The 25489-nt window shown below is 39.6% G+C and overlaps 1 protein-coding gene across 4 annotated transcripts in view; it reads left to right on the top strand.

Moving 5' to 3' along the window:
* The window catches only part of KSR2 (kinase suppressor of ras 2), a 559738-nt gene that overhangs the window by 302547 nt on the left and 231702 nt on the right, over nucleotides 1-25489 (top strand). For all 4 annotated transcript variants that reach the window (XM_031948680.1, XM_031948679.1, XM_031948681.1 and 1 more), the window contains exon 5: nucleotides 7465-7646. In XM_031948680.1, the coding sequence (XP_031804540.1) occupies nucleotides 7465-7646 (182 nt within the window). The remainder of the gene's footprint in view (nucleotides 1-7464; nucleotides 7647-25489) is intronic.

The raw sequence follows: 25489 nt of genomic DNA, 5'->3' as shown, positions 1-25489 counted from the left end.
GACACCCACCCACCTAATCTGTTGTCAAATATTGTCATTTTTACTGTTACCATATCAAATCTATCCCTTTTTCTCCACTCATTTGTTGTTTAGTTCTCTCAGTCATGTCCAATTCTGTGTGATCCATTTGGGGTTTTCTTGATAAAGAGATGGAAGTGATTGGCAATTTCCTTCTCCAGCTAAATATATATATATATATATATATATATATATATATATATATATATATATGTATAATATATAGATAAAGACAAACCAGTTAGGTGATACCCAGCGCCACGCAGCTAGTAAGTGTCTGAGACCAGATCTGAATGCAGGCAGATGAATCTTCTTGATTCCAAAGCCTGTGCTCTGTGCACTATGGCAGCACCCGGCTGCCTGTCTCCACTCATACAGATGCCACATTAGTTAGCAGCTTCCTTTCAGAGGCACTGTGCCTTAGTTCAACTTTATACATCCCCTAGGTCCAGCACACAGTAGGCAATTAAATGCTTGTTGATTGACTATACTTATACTATAACAGCAGGGAAGGGTTGCACGGGATAGCTTTTCAGTTCCCTTCTAGATCTAAATCCATGATCCTGTAAATGTATATACCCAATGGTTTTCATGTTCCAGAGTTGCTTGTGGAAATCACAATTGGTTTTTTTTCCTTCCACAAGAGGGCATCCTGAGATGTGTTACTAGGGTGCCATCAAACTCCTGCCCCAACTTCTCTGAGTGGAACTGAACTTTTGTTCTTGGCTGCTTGTTTTTTTTCTCCACGTCCCCCTTTGTTGCCAGGTTTCTGAAGCCCTCAGTGATCCCCTAAAGTTGACTGGAAAAGGGAGAAAATCCTTTTAAAATCAGTCTGATCTTTTTGTAAAGGGCAACTTTGCACGTAGTCAACTCTCCATTATTTGGATCCTTTGGTGAGCCAATTTCTGTATAAGCCAGGCCTCTTGCTTCATAAATCTTGGATAAGTCACTTGAGCCCCTATTGCAGAGGAAATAGCACTGTATTGTGAGGCAAAAGCCCAGGATATGAATACCAGTTCTGCTACCATATCTGTGATGTTGGGCAAGTAAATTCTTCTTTGTGAACATGCGGGTTACATTAGATGAATTCTGATTCATCTAATAAATGGCAAATCACCTCCCTAAGCCTCCATTTCCTGATTTATAAAATGGAGAGATAGGTGAGATGGCCTCTGAGGTTCAACATTACTGTCCCCATCCCTGATTCTATGATTTTTCTGTTTCCTTATGGATTAAAAGGAAGAGGTTAGATGAGATGATCTTTTTCTGAGAGGCAATTGAGGGGTTAAGTGATTTGCTCAGGGTCATACCACTGAAAGTATTATCTGAGGTAGGATTTGAACTCAGGTTCTCTTAAGCCCAGAGCCTGTGCTCTATCCATTGTATCACCTAGCTACCCCCAGATGAGATGATCTTTGAAGAGCTTTGCCACTTTCATCTTCCATTGTTATTCTTTCTCCTTCCTGTTACTGGCTTTGTGGCCATTATTGGTTTAAAGCAGAGAGGGGGCTTAGAGATATTTCAGTCTGAGCCTCTTATTTTGAAGAGAAGGGAAATGAGGCTCTCAGGGAAATGAAGATTTGTCCAAGGTCACACAAGTACTAAGTTGCAAAGCTGGGATTTGAACCCTCCAATCCATTGCTCTTTTCACAGCATGGTACTGCTTTTTCAGAGGGGAGTATGGGTAATTAAGGATAGAGAAAATCGAGCAGTGTGCTTGCATTTGGAAAGATTTCACATGGAAGAGATGGGAAGACTAGCAATTGAGAGCTGCAGAACTATTAGTGGAAGGGTAGATGAAGGACTGGCCTCAAGCCAGAGATACTAGTAGAATATAAACTTCTTGAGAGCACAGGGTGTTTTAGTTTTTGTCTTTCTATCTCCTTTGCCTAATATGGTTCCTGCTACACTGAAGATGCTTCACAAATGCAGATTGGTCGTTTCTTCCTTTGTTAAAAGTAGCATTGGGAGATGATTGAGACCAGTTCCAATGATCTTGTGATAAAGAGAGCCGTCTATACCCAGAGAGAGGACTATGGGAACTGAGTGGATCACAACATAGCATTTTTACTCTTTGATGTTGTTTGCTTGCATTTTGTTTTCTTTATTTTTTTCCTTTTTGATCTGATTTTTCTTGTGCAACAAGATAATTGTATAAATATGTATGCATATATTGGATTTTGTTGTTGCTGAAGCAATTGAGGTTAAGTGACTTGCCCAGGGTCACACAACTAGAAAATATTAAATGTCTGAGGCCATATTTGAACTCTTGTAGTTCTGACTTCAGGACTGATGCTCTATCCACTACACCAACTAGCTGCTCCATATATTGGATTTAACACACACACACACACACACACACACACACACACACACACATATATTACCATGTTTACTATGTATTGGATTACTTGCCATCTAGGGGTGAGGATAGAGGGCAGGGAGAGAAAAAATTAGAAAACAAGGTTTTGCAAGGATCAATATTGAAAAAATATCCATGTATATGTTTTGAAAATAAAAAGCTGTGGGGCAGCTAGATGGTGCAGTGGATAGAGCACCAGCCCTGAAGTCAGGAGGACCTGAATTCAAATCTGGTCACAGACACTTAACACTTCCTAGCTGTGTGACACTGAGCAAGTTACTTAACCCCAATTGCCTCAGAAAAAAAAGAAAATAAAAAGTTATAATAAAAAATTAACTTAAAAATAGAAAAGAAAAAAAGTAGCATTGGATAGTTCCAGAAGATAGCTAAATATTTATTATTGTTCCTTGGGGCACCTGTACTTCTTGTCAATTTCTGTGGAGTTAGAGGGGCCATAGTGTAGTTTGAGTTCTTCATATTTTTTATGTTATAGCTTTCCTCTTCTCCCCATTTCTGCCTGTTAGCCATCTGATAAAGTCTAGAAATCTCTTCTCCAGATAATTTTTTTAAAATGACAGTTAGATGATAATAGTGGATAGAATACTGGGTCTAGGTTTAGGAAGAGTTGAGTTCTAACTTCAGATATATACTAGTTGTGGGATTCTAGGCAAATCATTTTTAACCTCCATCTGCCTCAGTTTCCTAATCTGTAAAATGGAAATAATACTAACACCTAGAGTAGTTGAGTATCAAACAATATAATAATTATAAAGCACTTAGCACAATGCCTGACATATGGGTACTTAATGACCTCCTTAGAGTATAAAATAAAATATAGAAAATTACAAAAGAAACCAATTATATAAGAATACTGTTATTCAAAAAAAGTATTAAAAATGGTTACCAAAAATACATATAAATGGTTGATTATCCTATGTGCTCAAAGAGGACTAAAATGAGGTCATTATTTTGGGGTCCAGGTACAGTGTGTCTTGTCTGTGACTGATCAGACCAATATAAGCTTGAAATGTACTATCACAGGTTGGGCACACATAATGCATGTGAACATTGGGAATGGAGATGCTTAAACTTATGCATTTCTTGTTCCTTTTGAGCTAGTGCAATTCTGCTTCTCTGATGAGGGCACGCCATGCTGGGTGGGCCAGTGTCTCCCTTGTCTCAACATCAATCCCAAAGTTCTTCAGAAAAACCTTGAGAGGGTCCTTGTATCACTTCCATCTGAACACAACTTGGGTGAATTCTCCATAGAATAGCCTTTTAGACAAATGTACATTTGACATTCAAACCATGTGGCCAGCCCATTAGAGTTATACTCTCTGCAGTAAAGTTTGGCGTTTCAGCTCATTAAAGGACCTCAGTGTCCAATATTTTATCTTACCAAATGATCTTCAGAATCTTCCTGAGACAATTCAAATGGAAGTCATTCAGTTTCCTGATGTGTGACCAGAAGTGACATCATCTCTCTGAGCAGCTTCAATTTCTTTATCTGCAAAATAGGGGATAACTGCGTCTACCTCTCAGGGTTGTTAATGAGAAACAAAGGCACCGCTATAGGCAAAACACTTGGCAAAAAATGTGCTATAGAAATGAACTATGCTGAAAGTGCCAGAGAAATCTTGGTTGTTGTTCCCAGCATGGGGAGCACCTTGGAAGTAGTCTATGAGATGTCATGTAGTGTAAAGGTCATGAAGGGCACTAGGAAGGACTGGACCTAGAAAATTGGAATGAAGTCAGATTAGAAGGGACTTTAAAATTTTAAAAGAAAACAAAAAACCATATTTGTATTTTTGATCCTAGAGACAAGAAGGTCCTATCCTAGAGAACTCGAGATTCTTGACTAACAGAATGATGTGGTTGTATTTGAGCTTTATATATGTCACTGCTAGTAAGTGTCTGAGGCAGAATCAGAATTCAAATCTTCTTGACTCCAATTCCAATACTCAATCTGTTTCACTACCTATTCGCTCACACTTCTTATTATTCCTACCTTCCTTCAAAGTTCAGCTCGAGGGCCATCTCCTGCACAAGATCTGCCCCTCTTCTAAATGTCCATGCTGCCCTCTAATTACTTTGTACATATTCTCATTATAATTAAGTTCCTTGAGGGTAGACTATTTTCATTTTTTTGTCTCTGCATCCTCAGTACCTAGCACAGTATCTGACTTTATTTTATTTTATTATTATTAACTTAAGTTTTTTTGAAGGCAAAATCTTCATGATTTTGTTGATCATGCATGAGAAGGCATGATCTGAAGGCAGATCAAAAAGGTTCATATGATTATTAGAAGATGACACTAGTCAGGGAATGACTTGTCCAAAACCATGTATTAGCTTTCATGGCACAACCACTATTTTGTTCTTTGGAAAGAAAGTTCACTTGGATTTACCTGGTCTGACCTTGTTGGGGATCCAAGATGAGTCAGTGGCCTGGAGTGGGGAAGAATGTCACATAGATAGGAAGGGAGCAAATCTATCGCAAGGTAATTGAGGACAAACCATAGAGCATCTCTCCCACAATTTCTTTGTGGAAGGTTCGCTTCTTTTCCAACAATGGAAGATTTTTTTCCCTACAAATCAGACAGTTGCCTCAGCTCACCACAGAAAAAGACCTTCCGTGAATGGCATTTCTTTTTTTCCCCTCCAATCTTACATGAGTATTTTTTAAAAAAGAACACTGATCCCTAAGTAAAATAGAAACAAGCCTTTTAAAAACAAATCTGTTCTTGAATTGAAAGATGCAGTAAGTTACATCTTTAGCAATCCTTTATTTGAGCATTTCAAAGAGTTTTGCTATGAATCTATCTTGAGCAGTTCCTGCTATAAAGAGAATGCCAGAAAGGACCCCAGAGTCAGAGGGAAGAGAGGTCCTAAGCAGGTTGAATTTCTCAGTAGTTGATTATGGCATTATTTGAGGGCTACAGGAAATTATAATCAATATAACCATTGAGACAACTAGCAGTTCAGGGGTGGAGAGATCAGGAAAAATTTCAGTCTCTCATAATTCTAGTAGCTTCCCTCTGTTAATTATTTCCTATTTATCCTGTATGTATCTTGCTTTGTATATATTTGTTTGCATGTTCTTTCCCCTATTAGATTGTAAGCTCTTTGAGGTCAGGGACTATCTTTTGCCTCTTGCATTCTCAGCCCTCAGCACAGTACTCAACACATAATAGGCACTAAATAAATGTTTATTGATTGGTTGAGTGAAGATGGTGTTTTGCCTGCAAATAGGAGAGGGACTCTATAAAGTGCAAGTCAGAAAGAAGAACATTTCAGGTGGCCCAACACAAGGTGAATTGCTCAGTTACTTAGAACCACTGAAGCTCAAGGCTCTTTTAGAGACCTCCTTCTCCTCCTCCTTCTCCTCCTCCTCCTCCTCCCCCTCTTCCTCCTCCTCCTCCTTTTCCTCCTCCTCCTCCTCCCTCTCCTCCTCCTTCTCCTCCTCCTTCTTCTTTCTTCTTCTTTCTTCTTCTTCTTCTTCTTTTCTTCTTCTTCTTCTTCTTCTTCTTCTTCTTCTTCTTCTTCTTCTTCTTCTTCTTCTTCTTCTTCTTCTTCTTCTTCTTCTTCTTCTTCTTCTTCTTCTTCTTCTTCTTCTTCTTCTTCATTTTAATAGCCTTTTATTTACAGGTTATATGTATGGGTAACTTTACAGCATTGACAATTGCCAAACCTCTTGTTCCAATTTTTCCCCTCCTTTCCCCTCCCCCCTCCCCCAGATGGCAGAATGACCAGTAGATGTTAAATATATTAAAATATAAATTAGATACACAATAAGTATACATGACCAAACCATTATTTTGCTGTATAAAAAGAATCAGACTCTGAAATATTGTACAATTAGCCTGTGAAGGAAATCAAAAATGCAGGTGGGCAAAAATATAGGGATCGGGAATTCAATGTAATGGTTTTTAGTCATCTCCCAGAGTTCTTTCACTGGGCGTAGCTGGTTCAGTTCATTACTGCTCCATTGGAACTGATTTGGTTCATTAGAGACTTCTTAGCTAGCACCATTATTTTGGGAGAAATTAATGGGAAAACTTGGTCAATGATAACTACTGGGACCCTGAAGAAAGTGAGCAGGTTAATGTCTGAACCTGGATCTCAGATTTCATCTCTAAAAAATATGATATGCTCGTCCCAAGTGAGGAATTCGGGAGTCCAAATAGTGAGATGATACTTGCCTTCAAGAAGCTGTCATTCTACTGATAATGAAATTGTGATCCATTTGCAAAATTAATAGGGCTTTACAATGGTGATGGCAGTATAGTCAATTCTGCAGCACTTTTCTTTGTACTTTTCCTGACGTGTCCTTGGTATCACTTGGACCCCTACAGTTTCCCTCTCTAATGGTCAGTGGTCCTCAGTACTAGAGCAAGATGTCTCCTAGCTCTTTTCCTGTTTTATATGAAATCTTTCCTGATCCCCCTGATTTTGAGTGACCTTTCTTCTTTAATCATCATGCATTTATTTTGAATTTAATCTCTCTCCTCTCCCTTCTTCTTTATCTTTGGCTCTGCTCTCTCTGTTTTTGGTTCTCTCTCTTTCTCTGTCTCTATCTCTGTTTGTCTGTGTCTCCCATCTCTATCTCTGTTTCTGCTCTCTCTGTCTGTGTCTCTGGTTCTCCTGTCTCTGTCCATAAGTCTCTTTCTGTCTGTGTTTCTGGTTCTCTGTCTCTTTGTCTATTTTTTGTCTCTGTATGTCTCTGTCTGTCCCTGTCTCTGTCTTTCTCTCTCTGTCTGTCTCTGTGTGTGTTCATGGTGTCTTTCCAGATAAAACATACATTTCTAAGGACAGGGACTGTTATATTTTTGTCTTCATACCCACAGAGTCTAGAATATAGCCCACACTTATTCAAGGCTTTCTGGTTGGTTGATTTTTGTCTCTCCCAGGAGAATGCAAGCTCCTTGAAAGCAGAGGCTATCATTTTTGTCTTTGTAAGTATCCCCACTCTTAGCCATATAGTAAGCACTTAATAAATATCTGTTGCTAGACTCCTGTCCTCATCAAAATTATTGTAGCTGTGATTATTATTTTACTCTCCTTTCTGTCCTTCTCTTTCTCAGGGTCAAGAAAAGGAACAAGCCCCTGAATCTGAAGATTCATAACAGTGTGGGCAGCTGTGAGAACATCCCATCGCAGCGCTCTCCCCTCCTCTCCGAGCGTTCTCTGCGGTCCTTCTTCGTGGGCTACCCACCCTTCCTTCCTTCCACTCCTCCGGTCCACCCCGAAGCCAACTTCTCCACCAGTAAGTCACAGGGGCCACAGGGTGGCCAACCCTTGGTCTGCCCTTCTTCTGGGTGGGCCGCTTCCCTTCCCTTGCCTCAGTTTCCAAACTCTGCCAGGCCCCTGCAGAAACTTGGGACTCAGAATGCCAGAGAGGCTGGGCAGAGGCGGGGGTGGCTGATGCTCTCAGCCAGGTGCGTTTTTCTTGGCTTTTTCTCTAAGGCTTCTAAACGGCCTTCTGAGGATGGTGCACGTATCATCAGGTGCTCCTTTCCTCCCCTTTGGGTTTCTGTCTTTCTTTGGATTGTTTTGAAGAGAGGGGAAAATTGATGCTTGAAAGGCTGAATTGCAGCTATCATTACTGAGTGTTCCTAGCTGGCTCACTGCAGGTGGAAAAGAGAGACGGAGATAAACACTTAATGGGTTAAAGGAGTACTCTTTTGGCTTCAGAGTGCCGAGCTTTATTTTGTTGTTTGTTTTCTGCTCTTTCTGCCTCTTAATATCCAGAATGATTAAAAGAATTTATATTTGAAAAGCAAGCCAACGTGCATCATGCCTTTCAACATCTCAGAGGTGCATTTAGTCCCTAATCTGCCTTGTCTATCTCTGTTAGTGAGAACTGGTAGTGAGTGCTTCTCCACCCCCAACCCTCAAAGGCTTCTGGGAAAGGTTGATGTCCATTGTTTAAAGTAGAGAAGTAAGATCCTTCCTTTGTGAGTTTTGTGGTGAGCTAGGGCTGTTATAGTGGACAAAGTATTGAACTCCATGTAGGTTCAAATTCTATTTCTGAGATTCATTAGTTGTATGATTATGGGGGGAAAAACCATTTGGAGGATCTGGAGTTCAGTTTCTTCGTCAGTAAAATGAGGGGATTGGGCTAGATGTCTTTTGCCGTGCCTTTTAGTTCTAGATATATAACTCTGAGTCATTTAACCTCTTTGTACCTCAGTTTGCTCATTTGTAAAGTGAGGAAAATCAGGTGAAGTTCTGAGATCATATATGTGAGGTCTATTTTGCAAACTTTAAATACCAAATACAGAAGGGTCTGTTACTTCATCTTCATGAGGAACTCACATGCACAAGAAAGAATCCGATGTGTAAATTGGTTGTGATAAGGAATAATAATTCTTATTAACACTGTCGTTTTTAATTTATTTATTAATAATACAATTTAACATTGCTTTTAATGCCTTGGAAAATGTTGAATAATATTACTTAGAAGCTTGCAGGAGGGCATAAGAATAGTTATAAGGACTTAGCTTTAATGGAGCAGCCAATGTCAATAAGGATGAAGAGAGAAATGAGCAATTTGTTAAGAAGATATTTGAGAATGGCTTTCTGGATTGTAGTTTAATATGTGGGAATGAAAAATTCTGGAGTATAACTAATAAGGGTTAGTAAACATATATTGACTTGGGGCCTTGCAAATCAAATTCAAAGGACCAAAATAGGAGGGGAGAGGGGAAAATTGCCTATATACATCCACCAAGGCAGATGCTACAGATAGATATTACTTTAAGTAACCTCTAGATGAGGGTGGAAGAGGAGAGTATAAAAGGTGGCTTCCTTTAACATAAAAACAACAACAGCAGCACCAGCAGCAGCAACAAAGAAACCTAAGATTTTAGAAAATGATTTTATACTTACTCTATTCTGTATCACTTCTTTCAAGTCTTCCCAGTTTCTCTTCAGCCATCTTTTCTTAGAGTTTTTTTTTTTTTAAACAATAGTACTTTCCATCACATTCATATACCATAACCTGCTCAACCAATGGGAGAAGAGCAAGGGAATAAGCATTTATTAAACCCTTAGTATGTACCAGGCATTATAACAAGCCTCTCATTCGATCTTTACAACAAGCCTTTGGGATAGATGCTATTAATGAGGGAATTTCTACCACGGACCTGATTTCCACCTACAAGGAAGAATTGGTTACTGGAATAAAAACAATGGGTATCTTAACAGATATTCATGACACCTTGGTATTTGTTATATAAGAAAGATAGTGCCTGACATGGCCCTTAGATTTAGAATAATAGAGAGAAAGGATAAGGTACAATTCTGTGTCCTAAAATTCTGGAGAAAAAATTCATCCAGAAGGAATGGAAAGTTCCCAATGATTAGATTATAAAGACACAAAAGAAGCAATTCTGATGAGAAAGGAAAAAAAATGAGAGTGGAACACGGAGTAGTTTAAAGTGATGAATGTGGATGCACAGTTGGGTGGCTTTAGAATTGGTTCAATCATTGGACATAAAGACTAGTCATTTACAGTCCAGCGTTATCATGAAAGGACTGATCCAAGGATCCATACTTGACTCTGTACCATTAAATATTTTTATCAGTAGCTTGAATAAAGGGATAGAAGACGTATTTGTTAAATTTCCAGATGGCACAAATCTAAGAGAGCTGGCTAAAATGCTGGTTGAAAATGGATATAATAGATATTGAAAGGCATTTGGGTCAAATATAATTAGATAACAGAATCAATATGAATTCATAACCTTTTCCACAAAAAATAAGCAGTTTTACAAGTCTGGAATGGGAGAAATGTAGCTAGGTAACTTGTCTAAGAAGATCTGGATGGAGAAGGGGGAATTGCTAAGTGGACTGCAAGCTTAATGAGTTTTTTATAGAACGTAATTACCAAAAGAACTAATATGGTCTTGAGCTGCATTCAGAGCTGCATAGTGTCCTGGTCTCAGGAGGTGAGAACACCACTGGTTTCTTCGCAGGCCTGCTCATCTCTGCTGCCTGTTTTATTTTTTGTCTTCCTGAATGTTGTGTGAATGTAGTTGAACTCTGTATCACTGTGAACAAAAAACAGTCCTTTCCTGTCCTAGGTCCCCTAAGAATATTGAGAAATTTACAGTGGAATTAAGGAAAACATCTGTTCTCCAGTAACCATCTGCCTTTTAGCACCAATGTCTTATGTCTGCATACATGTATGTGTGTGTATTTGTCTTCCGGGATATGATCAGTGCTCATGTGCTTTACAATTTCAAAAGAATGGAGAAATCTTACATTCAAAATGTTAAATCCCTAATTCTTCCTTATCTTCCCAGCTTAAGGGAATTTCATGATTTCAAATCCTGCATTTCCATTTATTTATTGTTCAGGTCCCTTCTTCCAATCTCTCAGCTCTCCCAACCCTGCCTCTATTTGAAAAGACCAAATGTTTGGAGCTGCTTTTGTCTCTTTGTGCCAAAAGCAAAGTCCTGGGTATAAGGCTGCCTCCAGGGATATGTCTGTCTAACTTTCTCAGCCGAAAACCTTGTCTCATATTTTAGTGAAAAAGTTGAGGCCATTTGCTGAGTTCCCTCTTCTTTCTACATTTTCACATCACTAAGATGCCTTCTGATGTTCTCTTATCCTTTATCTCTATCTCATAAAACAAAGGGGTCCTTCTCCTTTCCAACCCCCTTTGCATGGACAAGCAACACCCATCCTAGCTCACCCCCTCCAGCAAATTATCTTCTCTATCAACCCCATTCTCTCACTTATCTTCAATCTCTTCCTTTGTATTGACTGCTTCTTTACTGCCTAGAAACACACATAAAAAATGGAGACATGGAGATGTCTCCCCCATCCTCCAGAAACCCTCTCCTCTTCTTTCTATCCTGACCAGTTATTGTCCTAAATTTCTCCTCCCTTTCATAGAGGTTTAGCTTTCATGGCTAAATTCCTTGAGAAGTGTGTCTAACACTGTTAGACACCCTAGGGGCCACTACATTGTCTCATTGCCTTCTAAACTCTTTGCAAGGCTGGCTTTTAATTTCATTATTCATCTGAAACTGCTTTCTTGGATGTTACCTGTTCTCTTAATTGGCAAACCCAATGACCTCAATTTCTATCTGTCTTGCCCTTTCTGACACTGTCATACACCCTCTTCTCTATAGTTTTTTTTTTTTTTTTTTTTTTTTTTTGGTGGGACTTCTCTTTCTTGATTCTCCTCCTACCTTTGCTGGACCTTCATCCAATTTGTTTCCTCTAACCATGAATGAGGTTCCCTCAAGATCTTCTTCACTTAGATCCTATTCTTTTTTTCTTCCAACTATTTTGCTTAGGGATCTCAGAGTTCCTATGGATTCAATTATCATTTCTTTGTAGATGATCCTTCTATCAATTCATCCAGCCCTAACCTCTCATCTGACTTTTGTTCTCACATCTCCAACCACATCTCAAACTGGATGTCCTATGTAAAATGTAAATTCAATATGCCCCAAACAGAACTTGTTATTCTTCCTCTCCGCCAACCTCTCCCCCCCAAAAAAAACTTTCTCCTCTTCCTCATAGCTAAGGGTAAAACTAACTCCTTTTTGCCCATGCCCAAACCTAAGTAATCCTCAACTCATCATCCTTACCTCTTTTTTGTTATCGGAACTGAAAGTGTGCTGTAGAACATATCTGGAAGCAGGAGTAGAAGAATGGTGATGATTCCTAAGTTTAGCAGCTGGGAGGCTGGGAGGAGACCTGACTGATGGTCCCTTATACCAGCCTGTTCATTCCCAAGAGTCTCTGGGCTGCTTGGCAAAGGAGTTCCTGCCAGTAGCCTTTTCCTAATAATAAGATCCTTGATTTCAAGATGGAAGGGAACTCTTTTATCCAATTTGTTCCCAAATTTTGTGATTTCTGCCTTCAGGATATCTTATATATACCCCCTTGATTCAAGCATCCATTCCCTCATAATCAAACAATGGATTCATCAACACACACTTATTAAACACCTGCAGTATGTCAGGCAATGTGCTAAGTGCTTGAGAGACAAGTGGGGAGGGATAGTCAAATCCCTGTAACAGGAAGGTAAGTGGGCTGCATCCATGACTTTTCACTGGCTGTTACCTTGCCTGAAATTGTCAATAACCTGGCACAGAGTTTCTTGATTTGCCTTTATGCTCTGTCCAGGACTGTGGAAAAAGAAGTCTTGGGGACCCCCAGAGCTGCTTTTAAGTGGGATTGCTGAATCATGATCTGGATAGTTCCTTAGAAGCCTAAGAAGGTTAAACTATTTATTCAAGGCCACATGAATATTAAATATCAGAGAGGATTTGAACTCATTTTTTTGACTCCAGAGACTCCAGAGATCCACAAATGATTAATGGATCATCCACATTCAATCATTCCATCTCCTACCTCCCTGTCTTTGTCCAGTTTATCCCTGATACCCTGAAGCTATGGTCTCCTCATCTCTGCCTCAGCATCCTATAAGATTTACCTCAACTCACATTTAAGACACCTCCTCTAGGAAACCTATTATGTTTTCCTTCAGATTCCAGATTTTATCATTGGTAACTTCTTCAAGTGAGCTCTTATTTGTAGCTTTGAACATTTATTTCTTCTAATAGAATGTAAACCCCTTGAGGGCAAGACCTATTTATTTTTTCTGCACTCCCACTATCTGGCACATAGCAAGCATGTAATACATGTTTTGTAAATCGATTTGAATCTACTCGGGGGCTCCCTGTGGGCTTTTTGTTATGGAAACTGAAAGTGTGCTGTAGAACATGTTTGGAAGCAGGAGTAGAAGAATGGTGATGATTGCTAAGTTTAGCAGCTGGGAGGCTGGGAGGAGACCTGTCTGATAGTCCCATGTACCAGCCTGTTCATTCCCCAGAGCCTCTGGGCTTCTTGGCAAAGAAGGAGTTCCTCCTAGTAGCCTTTTCCTAGTAATAAGATCCTTGATTTCAAGATGGAAGGGAACTTAGATCTGTGAAATGCACTCCTTTTAGAAATAAGGAAATTGAAGTCCAGACAGGGCATTTTAGAGGGAGAATATTGAGAAATTGAGATCTCATGACTGTCTGCAAGTTCTTTCAAAGCTGTCACATGGAATAGGTATTATTATGCTTGTTTTGCTGGACCTAGAGGCTTACCCACAATCACATTGTGGATGTAGGATTTGAATTCAGGTTTTCTTGTTCTACATCTGTTCTTTGCTGCCTTTACTTGACAAATTAGTGAGGATTAATCAATCAAAAAACATTTATTAATGCCTACTATGTGCCAGACACTCTGCTAAGTAAGCACTGGGGCTAGAAAGAAGCAAATGAGAGTCCCTGCCCGCAGAGAGCTTACAATTTTAGGATGGAGATTAGGTGCAAACAAATATACAAAGCACTGGAAGGCACTGGAAATAAAAGGGAATCGAGAAGCATTCCCAAAGAAGATGGGATTTTAGTTGGGACTTAAACCCTGCTAGGGCTACAGCAAAGTCAGCTGTTATCATTATGACTCCTATTTATTCATTGCTGAAGGCACAGGGACAATTTTTTTGGTGCTGATCTGAGCCTTGCAAGGAGTCCACTGTCTGGGAAGTATATCACAGATATTTTAGTAAGGAGCTCAATAGCAATGTAAATATAAGCATTGACAGAGGAGTATATGGCTCTAAAGGGTGTTCTAGGTCTGTAATAAGGCACAGTGAACAATTAGACTTGGGAACTCAATGTAGGAACCCTTCCCCAAATGGTGACTTCAGAGCTCTGCAGCTTGGGGGCTGTTATATATATATCTAGAATTTTCCTCCTCCTCCTCCTCCTCCTCCTCCTCCTCCTCCTCCTCCTCCTCCTCTTCCTTCCTCCTCCTTCTTCCCCTCCTCCCCCTTCTCCTCCTCCTCCTCCTCCTCCCCCTCCTCCTCCTTCTCCTCCTCCTCTTCCTCTTCTTCCTTTTCCTCTTCTTCTTCCTTCTCCTCCTTCTCTTCCTTCTTTTCTTCTTCCTCTTTCTCCTCCTCCTCCTCCTCCTTTTTTTCTTCTCTATCCCATAGTAAAGGATCACAAGAATTCTGAGGTGGAAGGGGTCTTACCAGCCATGTAGAACCATCTACACCAGAAACAAAATCTCTCCTGTAATACCCTGGATGAGTGGTCAGGCAGATTTTGCTTGGATATCTCTAATGATGGAGAGCTCACTACCTGTTGAGGCAGTGCATTCGACTTTGGAATGACTCTAATTGTTAGGTAACTTGTCATGTCTCAGCTTCACTCTTCAAAACTTTTAATCTATTGCTCCTAGTTTTGCCTTCTATGCCAAGCAAAACAAGCATAATAATAGTTCTTCCACATGACAGCTTTGTAAGAGCTTGTGGACAATTCATTTCCTGAGATTCTAATTTCTCAGTTTTCTCTCTCCAAAATTACTTGGTGTTTCATTTGTTAATATTTTGTATTAACTGTGATACCTGCCTTACTCTCCACCAACTCATACTTCCAAAGTTGGATCTCTTGGAAACCCAGAAAATTATCTCTGATAATTCAAGTATTCTCTGTGGGTCCACTCAAACAAAACCATTGATAGGTTTACCTTTCAGGTGGCACAGTGAGTAGAGTATTAATCCTGGAATCAGGAAGACTCATCTTCTGGCCTCAGATACTTACTAGCTGTGTGAACTTGGGCAAGTCACTTAATCATGTTTGCCTCAGTTTCCTCATCTCTAAAATGAACTGGAGAAGGAATTGGCCAATCACTCCAATATCTTTGCCAAGAAAACACCAACTGGGGCACGAAGATGTGGATATGACTGAAATGACCGGACAATAATAACAGGCAGCCAAAGATACAATTAATCCTCATCAAGCTAGGTGAGACAGCTAGGCTATGAAGTAGAAGGAGCACTGAACCTCAAATTAGGAAGATAAATTCAAATCCAGCCTCAGACATTTATTAACTGTCTGACCTTGAACAAGTCACATCCCTATTTGCCTCAGTTTCATCATCTATAAAATAGGAATAATAATAGCACCTATCTACCAGATTGCTGGGAGGGTGCAATGAGATAATATTTTTGAATTGAAATCTATAATTATAATTATTTTTATTATTACTAAACTGGAGAGTCTGTCCCTGGAGACAGATCCCCTCCCGTGTGGATGAACTCTGCCCATTAGTTAGTGTCGTGGGTACCAGGCTTACCCCTAGAAGAGTGGTGATAGGCTGCCTCATTAGTGAGAAACAAGAACCCTTGGAGACAGAAGTTTGCAGATTCTCCAGCATACTGGAGGCCCCTTGGAATCTCAAGGCACTGAGTCACTTTAGGGTGTTTGTAAGAAGGGCTTCATCTATTTTGGGAATCCCCTGACTGCCATCTTCCTGCTGCAGCTGCCTGAGAATGATAGAAGCTTGAGGTTATAAGTGTTCTTGTTTACAGAGCCTGCCAACCAACCTGACTCATGGTGTCATCCTTCTCAGGACAGGAAGGGTCCTTTCACGCTTACTTTTAGCCCAGAAGTGGTGATTGGAGCTCATATTTTCCAATAAAGTTTTTCGTTTATAGAAACTTTTGCTCTATCTCTCTGGATTCTCAAGACCCCAGAAAGCAGAGAGAAAGAGTGTTTTCCCTCCATTTTACAGATTGAAAATAAACAGAGGCTTTGGGTTGGAGGGAGAAGGAGGAGGCAACGTATTTAGTTACATGGAATACAAATATAATATTATGTAAACAAGACTGGATTAGAAGTCAGAAGTCTGGGGTTCAGAGACTGCTTTGGAAACTTACTAGCTATATGATCCTAGACAAGTCATTTAACTACCCTGTATCTCAATTTCTTTATCTGTAAAATGAACAGGATGGATAGAGCCTCCTTCTAGCTCTAAATTTGTTTTTTTTCCTATGTCTTAATTTTTTATTATTAAAACTTTTGATTTTCAAAACATATGCAAACATAATCTTCAACACAAACCCTTGCAAAACCTTGCGTTCCAATTTTTTCCCTCTCCCCCCTCCTCTAGATGGCAAGTAATCCGATATATGTTAAACATGTATAATCCTTCTATACATATTTCTACAATTATCATCTAGCTCTAAATTTATGATCCTACATGAGGGAAGAGGTATATTTGGGAACTTTCACTGTATTATGTTGCCCTGAAGTTATTACCCCAATATCAAGAGCAATAATCTATTGTAGACCCAGAAACCAATTAAAGATGCCTGTTATTAGGAAGATAGTGATAAATCTTGTTTGCTCTCTCTCTCTCTCTCTCTCTCTATATATATATATATATATATATATATATATATATAACTAACATATTTAACAACTAATATATATAACTAACATTTAATAATATTCCTTTCCCCCAAGTCCATTCTAGTCAAGTTGACTTGCTAGCTATTTCCTTGACTGCCTTTGTCAAAGTTGTTCCCCATGCTTAGAATATACTCTCTCTTCACTTTTGCTTCCTAGAATCCCAGCTTCCTCTAAAGCACAGCTCCAGAATCACATCCTATACAAGATTCCTGATCTCTTGACCTATCAGAATTCTCTCCCTCTTGGAATAACTTAATATTACTTGCTTCTGAACTTAATGAACCATTCCCTTCTCTCCCTCTTCCCACTCAAAAGAAAGTAAGCTCCTTGTATCCAGAGACTGATTCATTTTTGTATTTGTTTTCCCAGTGCCTGGTATGGAACATAATAGGTACTTAATAAATTTTCTTGTGTTAAATTGATTTTTATAGAATGATGGTTATGATCCTAGATTAAAATATATTTGAGAAGCTAATGTGATTGAATTGAGCATCACATTTCAACAGGGTGTTTTTAAAAATTACTTTCTATTTATACAAACCAGGCCAAATAACTTTCCAACCACTAGGTGGAATCGATAGTCACTCACTTGATCCCATTCATTAAAGAGCATCTTGGTCCAGAGAAGGCCGGTCCTAACCCTGGTGATTTGTGCTTATCTGTTATGGACAAATATTGAGTAAGAACTGTGCTCATTATGTTCCTGAGAAGTTGTTACTTTTTCTTTTTCAGTTCTGCCTCTCTCTGTTGGACAGCACTGACTCACTGTCAAAAAGAAAGTGTATTTGTGCATTTACCCAATTGCAAATCAGTCCTGAGGCCCTCTCCACTGGTGAAATATCTGTCCATTTTGACCTTGATCTCCTTCTATAAACCGTAATCACGGATACCTTGACTCTCTACATAAATAGATAAATATGCTTTTTATTCTGGGCAGATAAACATAAAAATCTGCTTGATAAGCAGATAAACAGCAAAATCAAATGAAAGAATTGAAATAGGGATGGCCTGAGATTTCTTTGGTACAGGGAAACTTCTACTGATGAAGTTTGACACTTTCTTCAGCACTTTTATTCTTGAAGGGTTAAATTAAATGATTCACTCAGAGTCATACAGCCACAATGTATCAGAGATTAGACTTGAATCTAGGTCTTTTTGGCTTTGAGGATAATTATCTACTGCTTCAATGCTTAATAACAAGGGGGTATTATAATTTAATTTCAGAACCACAGAACCTTAAATATGGAATATAGCCCAATTAATTCGACAATCCTCTAAGCATTTATTAAGCACTTACTGTGTGCCACATTCTCTTTAGGCATTACAAACATGAAGACAAAAATGAAATAACTCTTGCCCTCAAGAAGTATATATTCTACAATAGCCTCAGCAAGTGATCATCCAACTGAATACTGCTGTCCAGAAGTAGCCCATTTCATTTTGGGAGCACGTTAAGGAGTCATTGTTTCTCAACAGTCTGGAGTCTAGTTAATTAGGTCTCAGTTTTTTCTCTGTTAAATGAAAGGGTTAGATTAAGTGATCTCTGAGGTTTTTTCCAGCTTTAAATAATGTTGCATAAATAGGCACGGTATTTCCTTCCAACAAACATTTGTTAAACACATACTGTGTGTAAAATTAGGTGCTGGGGGGGACACAAAAATGAGTAAGAAACTATCTGCCCTTAAGAAATTTAATACCTAGTAGTATAAAGTCTTGGGAGTGAAATGACATACAGAATTATCTATAATACAAAACAGAACACAGTCAATTCTTTAGATACTCTTGAAGAAAGAAATTTCCCTTCTGACTGGGGTGAGGATTTGGGAATGGAGTGGTAGGAAATTCAGGAAATCTTTGTTGAAAGAGATGAATAGATCAGGGAATGTCAGATCTGGAAGAACCCTGAGAACCGGAAATGTCAGAGCTTTAGAAGAGAGCATATCATTACTGGAAGGTGTCTTAGAACTGAAAGTGTCAAAGCCAGAGGAGTCTTAGAACATAACTATCAAATTTGGGTGAGGCCTTAAAAATAGATTATGAGAGCTGGAGGAACCTCAGAACCTGAGAGGATATCAGAGCTGGGAGGATGGAATGGACCTTGAAAGGTGGGGAGAATTTCTAATGAGGAAAGAAGAAGTAGGAGTCAGAAGCAGGCATTTCAGACAAGGGGAACAGAGTCAAATGTAATTTATCTGACTATTCCTTTCCCCCTTCTTGCCTCCTACTCCCCCTTCAAGCTCTCATCTTAACTAGTATGGATCCAAACAAGGAATATAAAAGCAGCTGAGAACATTTGTCAGAGCTGCTACTAAAATTCAGCTCCTCTGGTTTTAATACCAGAGCCTCAGGCACCCTATTTTGTCTTCTCTCTGGAGAGGTGCTACCTTGCCTAGAGGGATATTCTTCCAAGAGGTTTGAGTAGGGGCATTAAGAATCAGCCATCCTGATGTAGGTACCAGTTTGTCCTTTCTTCCCTAAGCAGGCTGGGAAAATTCTTGGGCTGCTTAGTGATTTGGTAAAGCCCTCCTTTCAGTGGACTTGGCCATGCCATTTCTTTCCTTTCTGGCCCCCTTCTCTAGAAGTATGGGCTTTGCACATGGTAAACAGAAGTTTGAATTAATGAATTCCCCTACCCCTGTCACAACCTTTGGAGTTAGGTAATACAGGTATGACTATTTCCATTTTAGAGATGTAGAAACTGAGATTCTAAGTGACTAAATGACTAAAGAGCACACGTTTTAGAACTGAGAAGGAAACGAGAGGCCTTATAATCAAATCTCATTTTGATAGTATGTTCTAAATGAGTGCTATGAGAGAGTTGTACTAACTGGCCTCTGAGATATTTCCCAGCTCTAAATCTGGGGCCAGAATCCCATGTCAGGATAGTTCCTGTTAGGTCCTGAAAGGGGTCTGAAGTGGAAATTGAGTCAAGTTTAAAAAAAGCATTTAATAACACCTACTATGTGCCAGGTACTTTGTTAAGCTTTGGGAATAGAAAGAAAGGCAAACACACACACACACACACACACACACACACACACACACACCTCCCTTCTCTTAAAATGTTCACAGTCTAATGTAGGAAATATCATATACACAAAACTATATATAAACAAGATATAGTTTGGCAGGATAAATTGGAAATAATCAACAGAGGAAAAGCATTAGTATTAAGTGGAACTGGGAAAGGCTTCCTGTAGAAGGTGGGATTTTGGCTGAGATTTAAAAGAAGCCAGGAGATGGAGATGAAGGAGGAGAACCTTCCAGGAATGGAAGAGAGCCAGTGAAAATATTCAGAAATGGCATATTGTGTGAGGAACAGTCAGGAGGCAGTGTCTTTGGATCAAAGCATAGTATTATTGGTGGATTGTAAGGTATGAGAAGACTAAAAAGGTAGGAAAGGGCAAGATTATGACAAATCTTCATTGCCAAAAATAGGACTTTGATCCTGGAGGTAATAGGGGGTCAATGGTGTTTGATGTGGGGTTTGCAGAGGGTTCACATAGGCAGATCTGTACTTTAAGATCAGTTTGACCAATAAGTGGGAAATGGACTGGAAAGGGGGACAAGTATCGCAGGCAAATCTATTGGCAAGAGATACTTGAGGTATATGACTATGAAAGACCCATCAGAGAAGGTAGAATCAGAAGGAAAGAACCAGTCAGGACGTCAAGCTGGATGACTACTATAGAGATTTCCATTTTAGACAAGGGTTGAACTGCCAAAGTTCCTTTTGATCCTGAGAAAAATTCTACAGGTGAGCAAACCGAGACTGCCAGAGTGAGGTGTATTTGGTCACAGAGATAATAAGTCACAGTCCAAGACTTCTAATTCCAAATTTATTATTTTTCCTATTGTGCCATACAAAATGTCATTGGAGGCTGTGTGACTAAGGAAGCAATGTGCCTGAGAGCCAAATCCAGCAAAGAGCCAGAAATATCTCCGTCCAGATTTTTACTCAGCTATTAACTAGGTGACTGAGCCTGAGCAAGTCATTAAACTTTTCTGTGCCTCTGTTTTTTCATCTGAAAAAGAAGGGCTTGGTCTCAATGGCTTTCAAAAGTGCCTTCCTGTTCTAGACTTAGGATCCCTTGATTCTCTGATGACTTAGTAAAGTAACCTCACCTGTACTTTGTGGTGTACTCACTCCTGGGAGATGAAATTTCATCAGAAAGAACTCTCCTTCCATTGCTCCATACCTTGCACATAGTAGGTATCTACTATATGTTGAATTTTTAAGCTGTTTTGAAAACATCAACCAAGAAGTCTTTAATTAGGAACCTTCACTATCCCAGGCCCTGTGCTAGGCTTTATTAATGTAGAAAACCAGTCCTCATCCCTAATATGTTTATATTTTCTATGGGGAAAATAATGTGTCTATTTGTATAATTTACCATCAGCTAAGTAGCACCATGGATAGAGGATGGACTTGGAATCACCAGCTTTAAAACTCTAGGCAATTCACTTAATCATTTCTCATCTGGAAAATGGGGATTATAACAATATGTCTCTCCCAGGGTTGTTGTAATGGCCAAATGAGATCACATATGTGAAGTGGCTTCCTCAAACTTTGAAGAGCTCTGTAAATGGTAGGTCTCATGGATAGCCTTTCTTTTTGTTTTCTGTTCATTATCATTCTCTGATACTTCTGTAAAATGCCAACCTGACCTTGGTAAGATAATTTGAGCTCAGCATGGGTTAAAATTCTTAGCTATGATGTTTTCCTGCTGGAACTGCAACTGGTGAAAATTGCTTGGAACACGGTGTATGCAAAGGATAGAGCACTCAAAGGCAATCAAAGTGCTTCCCTAACTATCCAAACAGCCCTGCCTGTGAGCCCAGGGACATACTGTTCCCTGGCATTAGGGATTTTGATGACAATTACCTTCATCTTCCTCCAGTTCCCTAGCTTCCATCCGAAGGATCAGCGGCTCCTCTTGCACCCCACAGCTGAAGATGCCAGAAGCCACTGGGTTCAGGTTTCTTACATTTTTATTTTTGGTTTTAAATCTTATGGGCACCGATGAAGACGAGTGCCAACAGCTGCAGGGGTGCCAATGGATACAGGAGGGAAAATCATGTCTAATTGCAAAATAACCTCTCTGGGTAGAGTTACTGAACGGGAATAGTCTTGTTGAGACAAGAGGGGAAAATTATCACAAGGATTTTGGCTGAGTTCTTGTCAATCCCGAATATGTTTTGGTTTGACAGTCAGTCAACATGCATTTCTTAGATATTTACTATGTGCCAGGCACTGTGCAAAATGCTGAGCACACACAAAGCAAAGGCAAAAAAAAAAAAAAAAAAGAACAACTAAAAAAGCTCCAAAAGAAAATATAAAAAGTGCCTTTCCTCGAGCTTCATTAGTAAATATAGGATCACAAATCCAGGGCTAGAAAGTTTGGACCCCCGAAACATTAGATGGGGAAGATGGGGAATCTTCTTACCCTTTTTACACACACACACACACACACACACACTTCTCTATCTCTTTCTGTGTGTCTCTGTTTCTGTCTCTTTTTCTCTGTTTCTTTTATCCCTGTCTTCTACATGCTCACACCCACCCCAGGGGTCATTTAGGAGGTTTTTCTACCTAGGGAGAAAGAAAAAGAGGTAACTGGTTGCAGTCCTGCCTCTGTTCTACCCCTAGTTTGCTTTGAAATTTGCCCCATTTGCATACAAGATCTTAACCCTCTCTCAGTAGATAAATTCATCTTTGGCAAACTGGTTCATCTGGGAAGGGAAGTTTGGAAGGTTTGGTTGGCACGATACAGGGTATTTTGGATGATGTGTGTTCTATGGGGATTTCCAAGTCCTTAATAATGTCCTGGAAAGGTCCTTTGTTGAACTAATAGGATCTGTAGCAGGAGGATGGTATCACAAGACTGGCGCTAACTTGTCTGTTCCCTTGTGGCTCTCCTACCCCCTGGTTCCACTTTAAGATCTTGCTCGAATTACTGTGCTCACTCATGATGTGCTGTTAGCAGAGGGAGGGGCAAGAGAGTTTTAGAACAGGGAATGTCAGGGCTGAGAGGGGCCTTGGAATAGGGAGTGTCTGTGGTAGGGAGGGAGGGGGCAGAATGGGGAGGTGGAGGTCAGAGACTATCTAGTCTCTTTCCCATTGTTGATAAGAATATAACAAAATCTAAAATGATGAAGTGAATTATTCTGAATCTCCAAGTTTCAGAATAATTCACTTCACAGTGAGGTGGTAGCACAGCTGGGATCAAAACCTGGCTCTCTTATCTTCCAATCCCATGTTCTAGTCATTTAATTACTCTGTCCCCAGAGCACATTGTCAGCATCTTTGCTCAGACATCATTGCCGGTGTTCCAATATGAGTATATGAAGTTGCAGTAAGGTTGTTCTTGCTCAGTCTTCATGCTAACTCACCAAAGAATTATAGCATCTCTAGGGATCATCTGAGTTTGAAATAAATGAATAAATAAGTGAAATTTTTATTAAACACCTACTATGTTCCAGGCACTGTACTAAGTGCTGGGGATATAGAGAAGAAGGTAAGAATCTCTCTGTTCCCAAGAAGCTCATATTCCTTGGGAAGAGATAATAAATAGGGGAAAATTCCATTTTAAGTCATTTGGGAACGTGTGGTAGCAAGGGTTTGGCAAAGGAAGGCAGAGGGAGAAGTGAAAAGCCAAGAGAAAATGGTCAGATAAGTGGATTTTGGAATAGTTGAACATAGAGATGGGATCTTTCTGGGATGTTGATCTATAGATGTTCAGACTCACTGGGATGTGTAGGGTATGAGAATGTTCATCACTGAGTGAGAGATGTCACTCCTCAAAGAAAGCCGGAGATCAGGATGGACACAAGATGGAAGGAAGGCACATGGTCAGATGGTCAAAAAGGAAGCTGTGTTTTACTCCTCCTGTTCCTTCTAAAGGCTGGAGGTCAGGCAGAAGAGATAGTAGCATGAGATAGAAATTTGAGCCTTCATAGAAGAAGAAAGTCTCATGTCTCACCCACTTTCTTCTTCCTTTTCCCTCAAGAGACAGGCAAAGCTGGAAAACCTGCCATCAGAGGGAAGGTGGCTTCTTGTTGCATTGGAGGTTTTCCACATCCCTCTTGGGAGATCAGTTCAGCCACAAGAAGAGGAAATTTCCTTGTGCTAGAAATAGTTGGAAACTGATGCAGTACTAGGACAGAGACAGGAAGTCATAGACTCACAATCTAGTCCTTTTGGAGCAAAGTCCTTCCTAAACCACTTCAGTCTCTGGGAAAGGAAGAGGAATTAGGCTGCCAGATTAACTCAGTTCTTATGCAGCATTAGTTCTACTAAGTTTAAATCCAAAGCCTCACAAGGTTAGTGTCTCAAACCATTGCACTTCAAGGTCTTCCTGCTAAGCAACAGCCAACAGAGAATCTTGGGTTCCAAGATTGCCATAGGCCAAACTGATAATTTGGAGACTCTGCTCTCTACACTTAATAACAAAAAAGACAAACGAGATGGGCCAAAACCCTAAACCAGTTTCTTAAGATGATATGATTAAAGAAGAGAGGTATATGACCCTAGAATCCCCCTCTTCCTTTTATTACATGCAACTGAACCAGTCCTTCACCCAGGGTACTGCTGTAAGACACACTATACTTTAGCCAGGTAAGATTTAAAGGTACAACTATTTTTGGTTGTACAGCCAATGGAATCCAAGTATACCTTTCCAGAGTTCCGGCCCTCTACAATAGGTTGCTCCCAATCACAAGATAGGTTTGTACAAGAGTGTTCTTGCACATGCTAGGTCTTCTATTCCCTAAGCATCTCTCACATGAGATAGGCCATTTTAGGTGATTTGTAGATGTACCGAAGAACATTATACCTCCAAATTTGCAATTTGTTAGACCAAATGAAATAGGCCACATTTTAGTCAGATTAGGAAGAGGACAGAAAGACATGTTGACAGACACAGACAGACAGATAGATAGACAGGCAGATAGACAGACAGACAGACAGTTAGATAGATAGATATAGATATGTATGTGTGTACAGTGCTTTTGAACCTTAAAGATCTACATAAATACTAGCTAAATATTAGTCTGGTTCCTGAGGTCAATGAGACATTTAAGGACCCACCCAAGATTACACAACTAGCTAATGCCTCAGGGAAAGAAACTAAGCTCAGTCCTTCTTAAAGTTAGTGCTTGGTATAAATAAACAATCAATACTTTTTACATTCACTAATTTATTAATTTATTCCTTATTCTACTTATGTCACTGTGTGGTTTCTCAAGTTGATGCTATACATCTTTTAAAAAATAAGTGCAACTTTATTTAAGATGTTATTTATGTTTATCTAAGAATGCATAAATAATTCCATCTAAGCTCCCTGCTAAGTACAGGTCCTGCCAGGCTCACTTTAATAGATGGTATGCATTTGTAATTAGCACATTAATTACTGGTATATGAATGAACACTGCCAAGTGTTTTGAAAAAGGTTATTTTCTTAAGTGGGTTTAGTATTCCCCCCTGCAATCTTGTTTATGGGATTAATTGGCTTTAGCAAGCCCTTCACTGGGGAGGTAACATGGTTGAGTGGAAAGAATGATGGAAGACAAATGGAAATGGGGCTGTGGTCTCTGGTTGGCTTCTAAGTTTAGGTGACTGGAGAAGGTCTCTCTATTCAGATAGGAGGTTTTATTCATTCCAGCAAACACTGATTAAGCACCTTCAGAATACAAGCATAATGTCAGGCACTGGGAATACAGAAACAAAAGGGAAAACAGTCCCTGTAGGAGCTTACATTCTATTGGGTGAAGTAAGCAGCCTTCTAGTTCAATCTGTTTTGTTATTCTGTCATTTCAGTCATGTCCCAACTCCTGGTGA

Source organism: Sarcophilus harrisii, chromosome 1 (genome assembly GCF_902635505.1).
Source record: "Sarcophilus harrisii chromosome 1, mSarHar1.11, whole genome shotgun sequence".
Taxonomy (NCBI): domain Eukaryota; kingdom Metazoa; phylum Chordata; class Mammalia; order Dasyuromorphia; family Dasyuridae; genus Sarcophilus; species Sarcophilus harrisii.
This window is presented reverse-complemented; position numbering and strand designations above follow the sequence as displayed.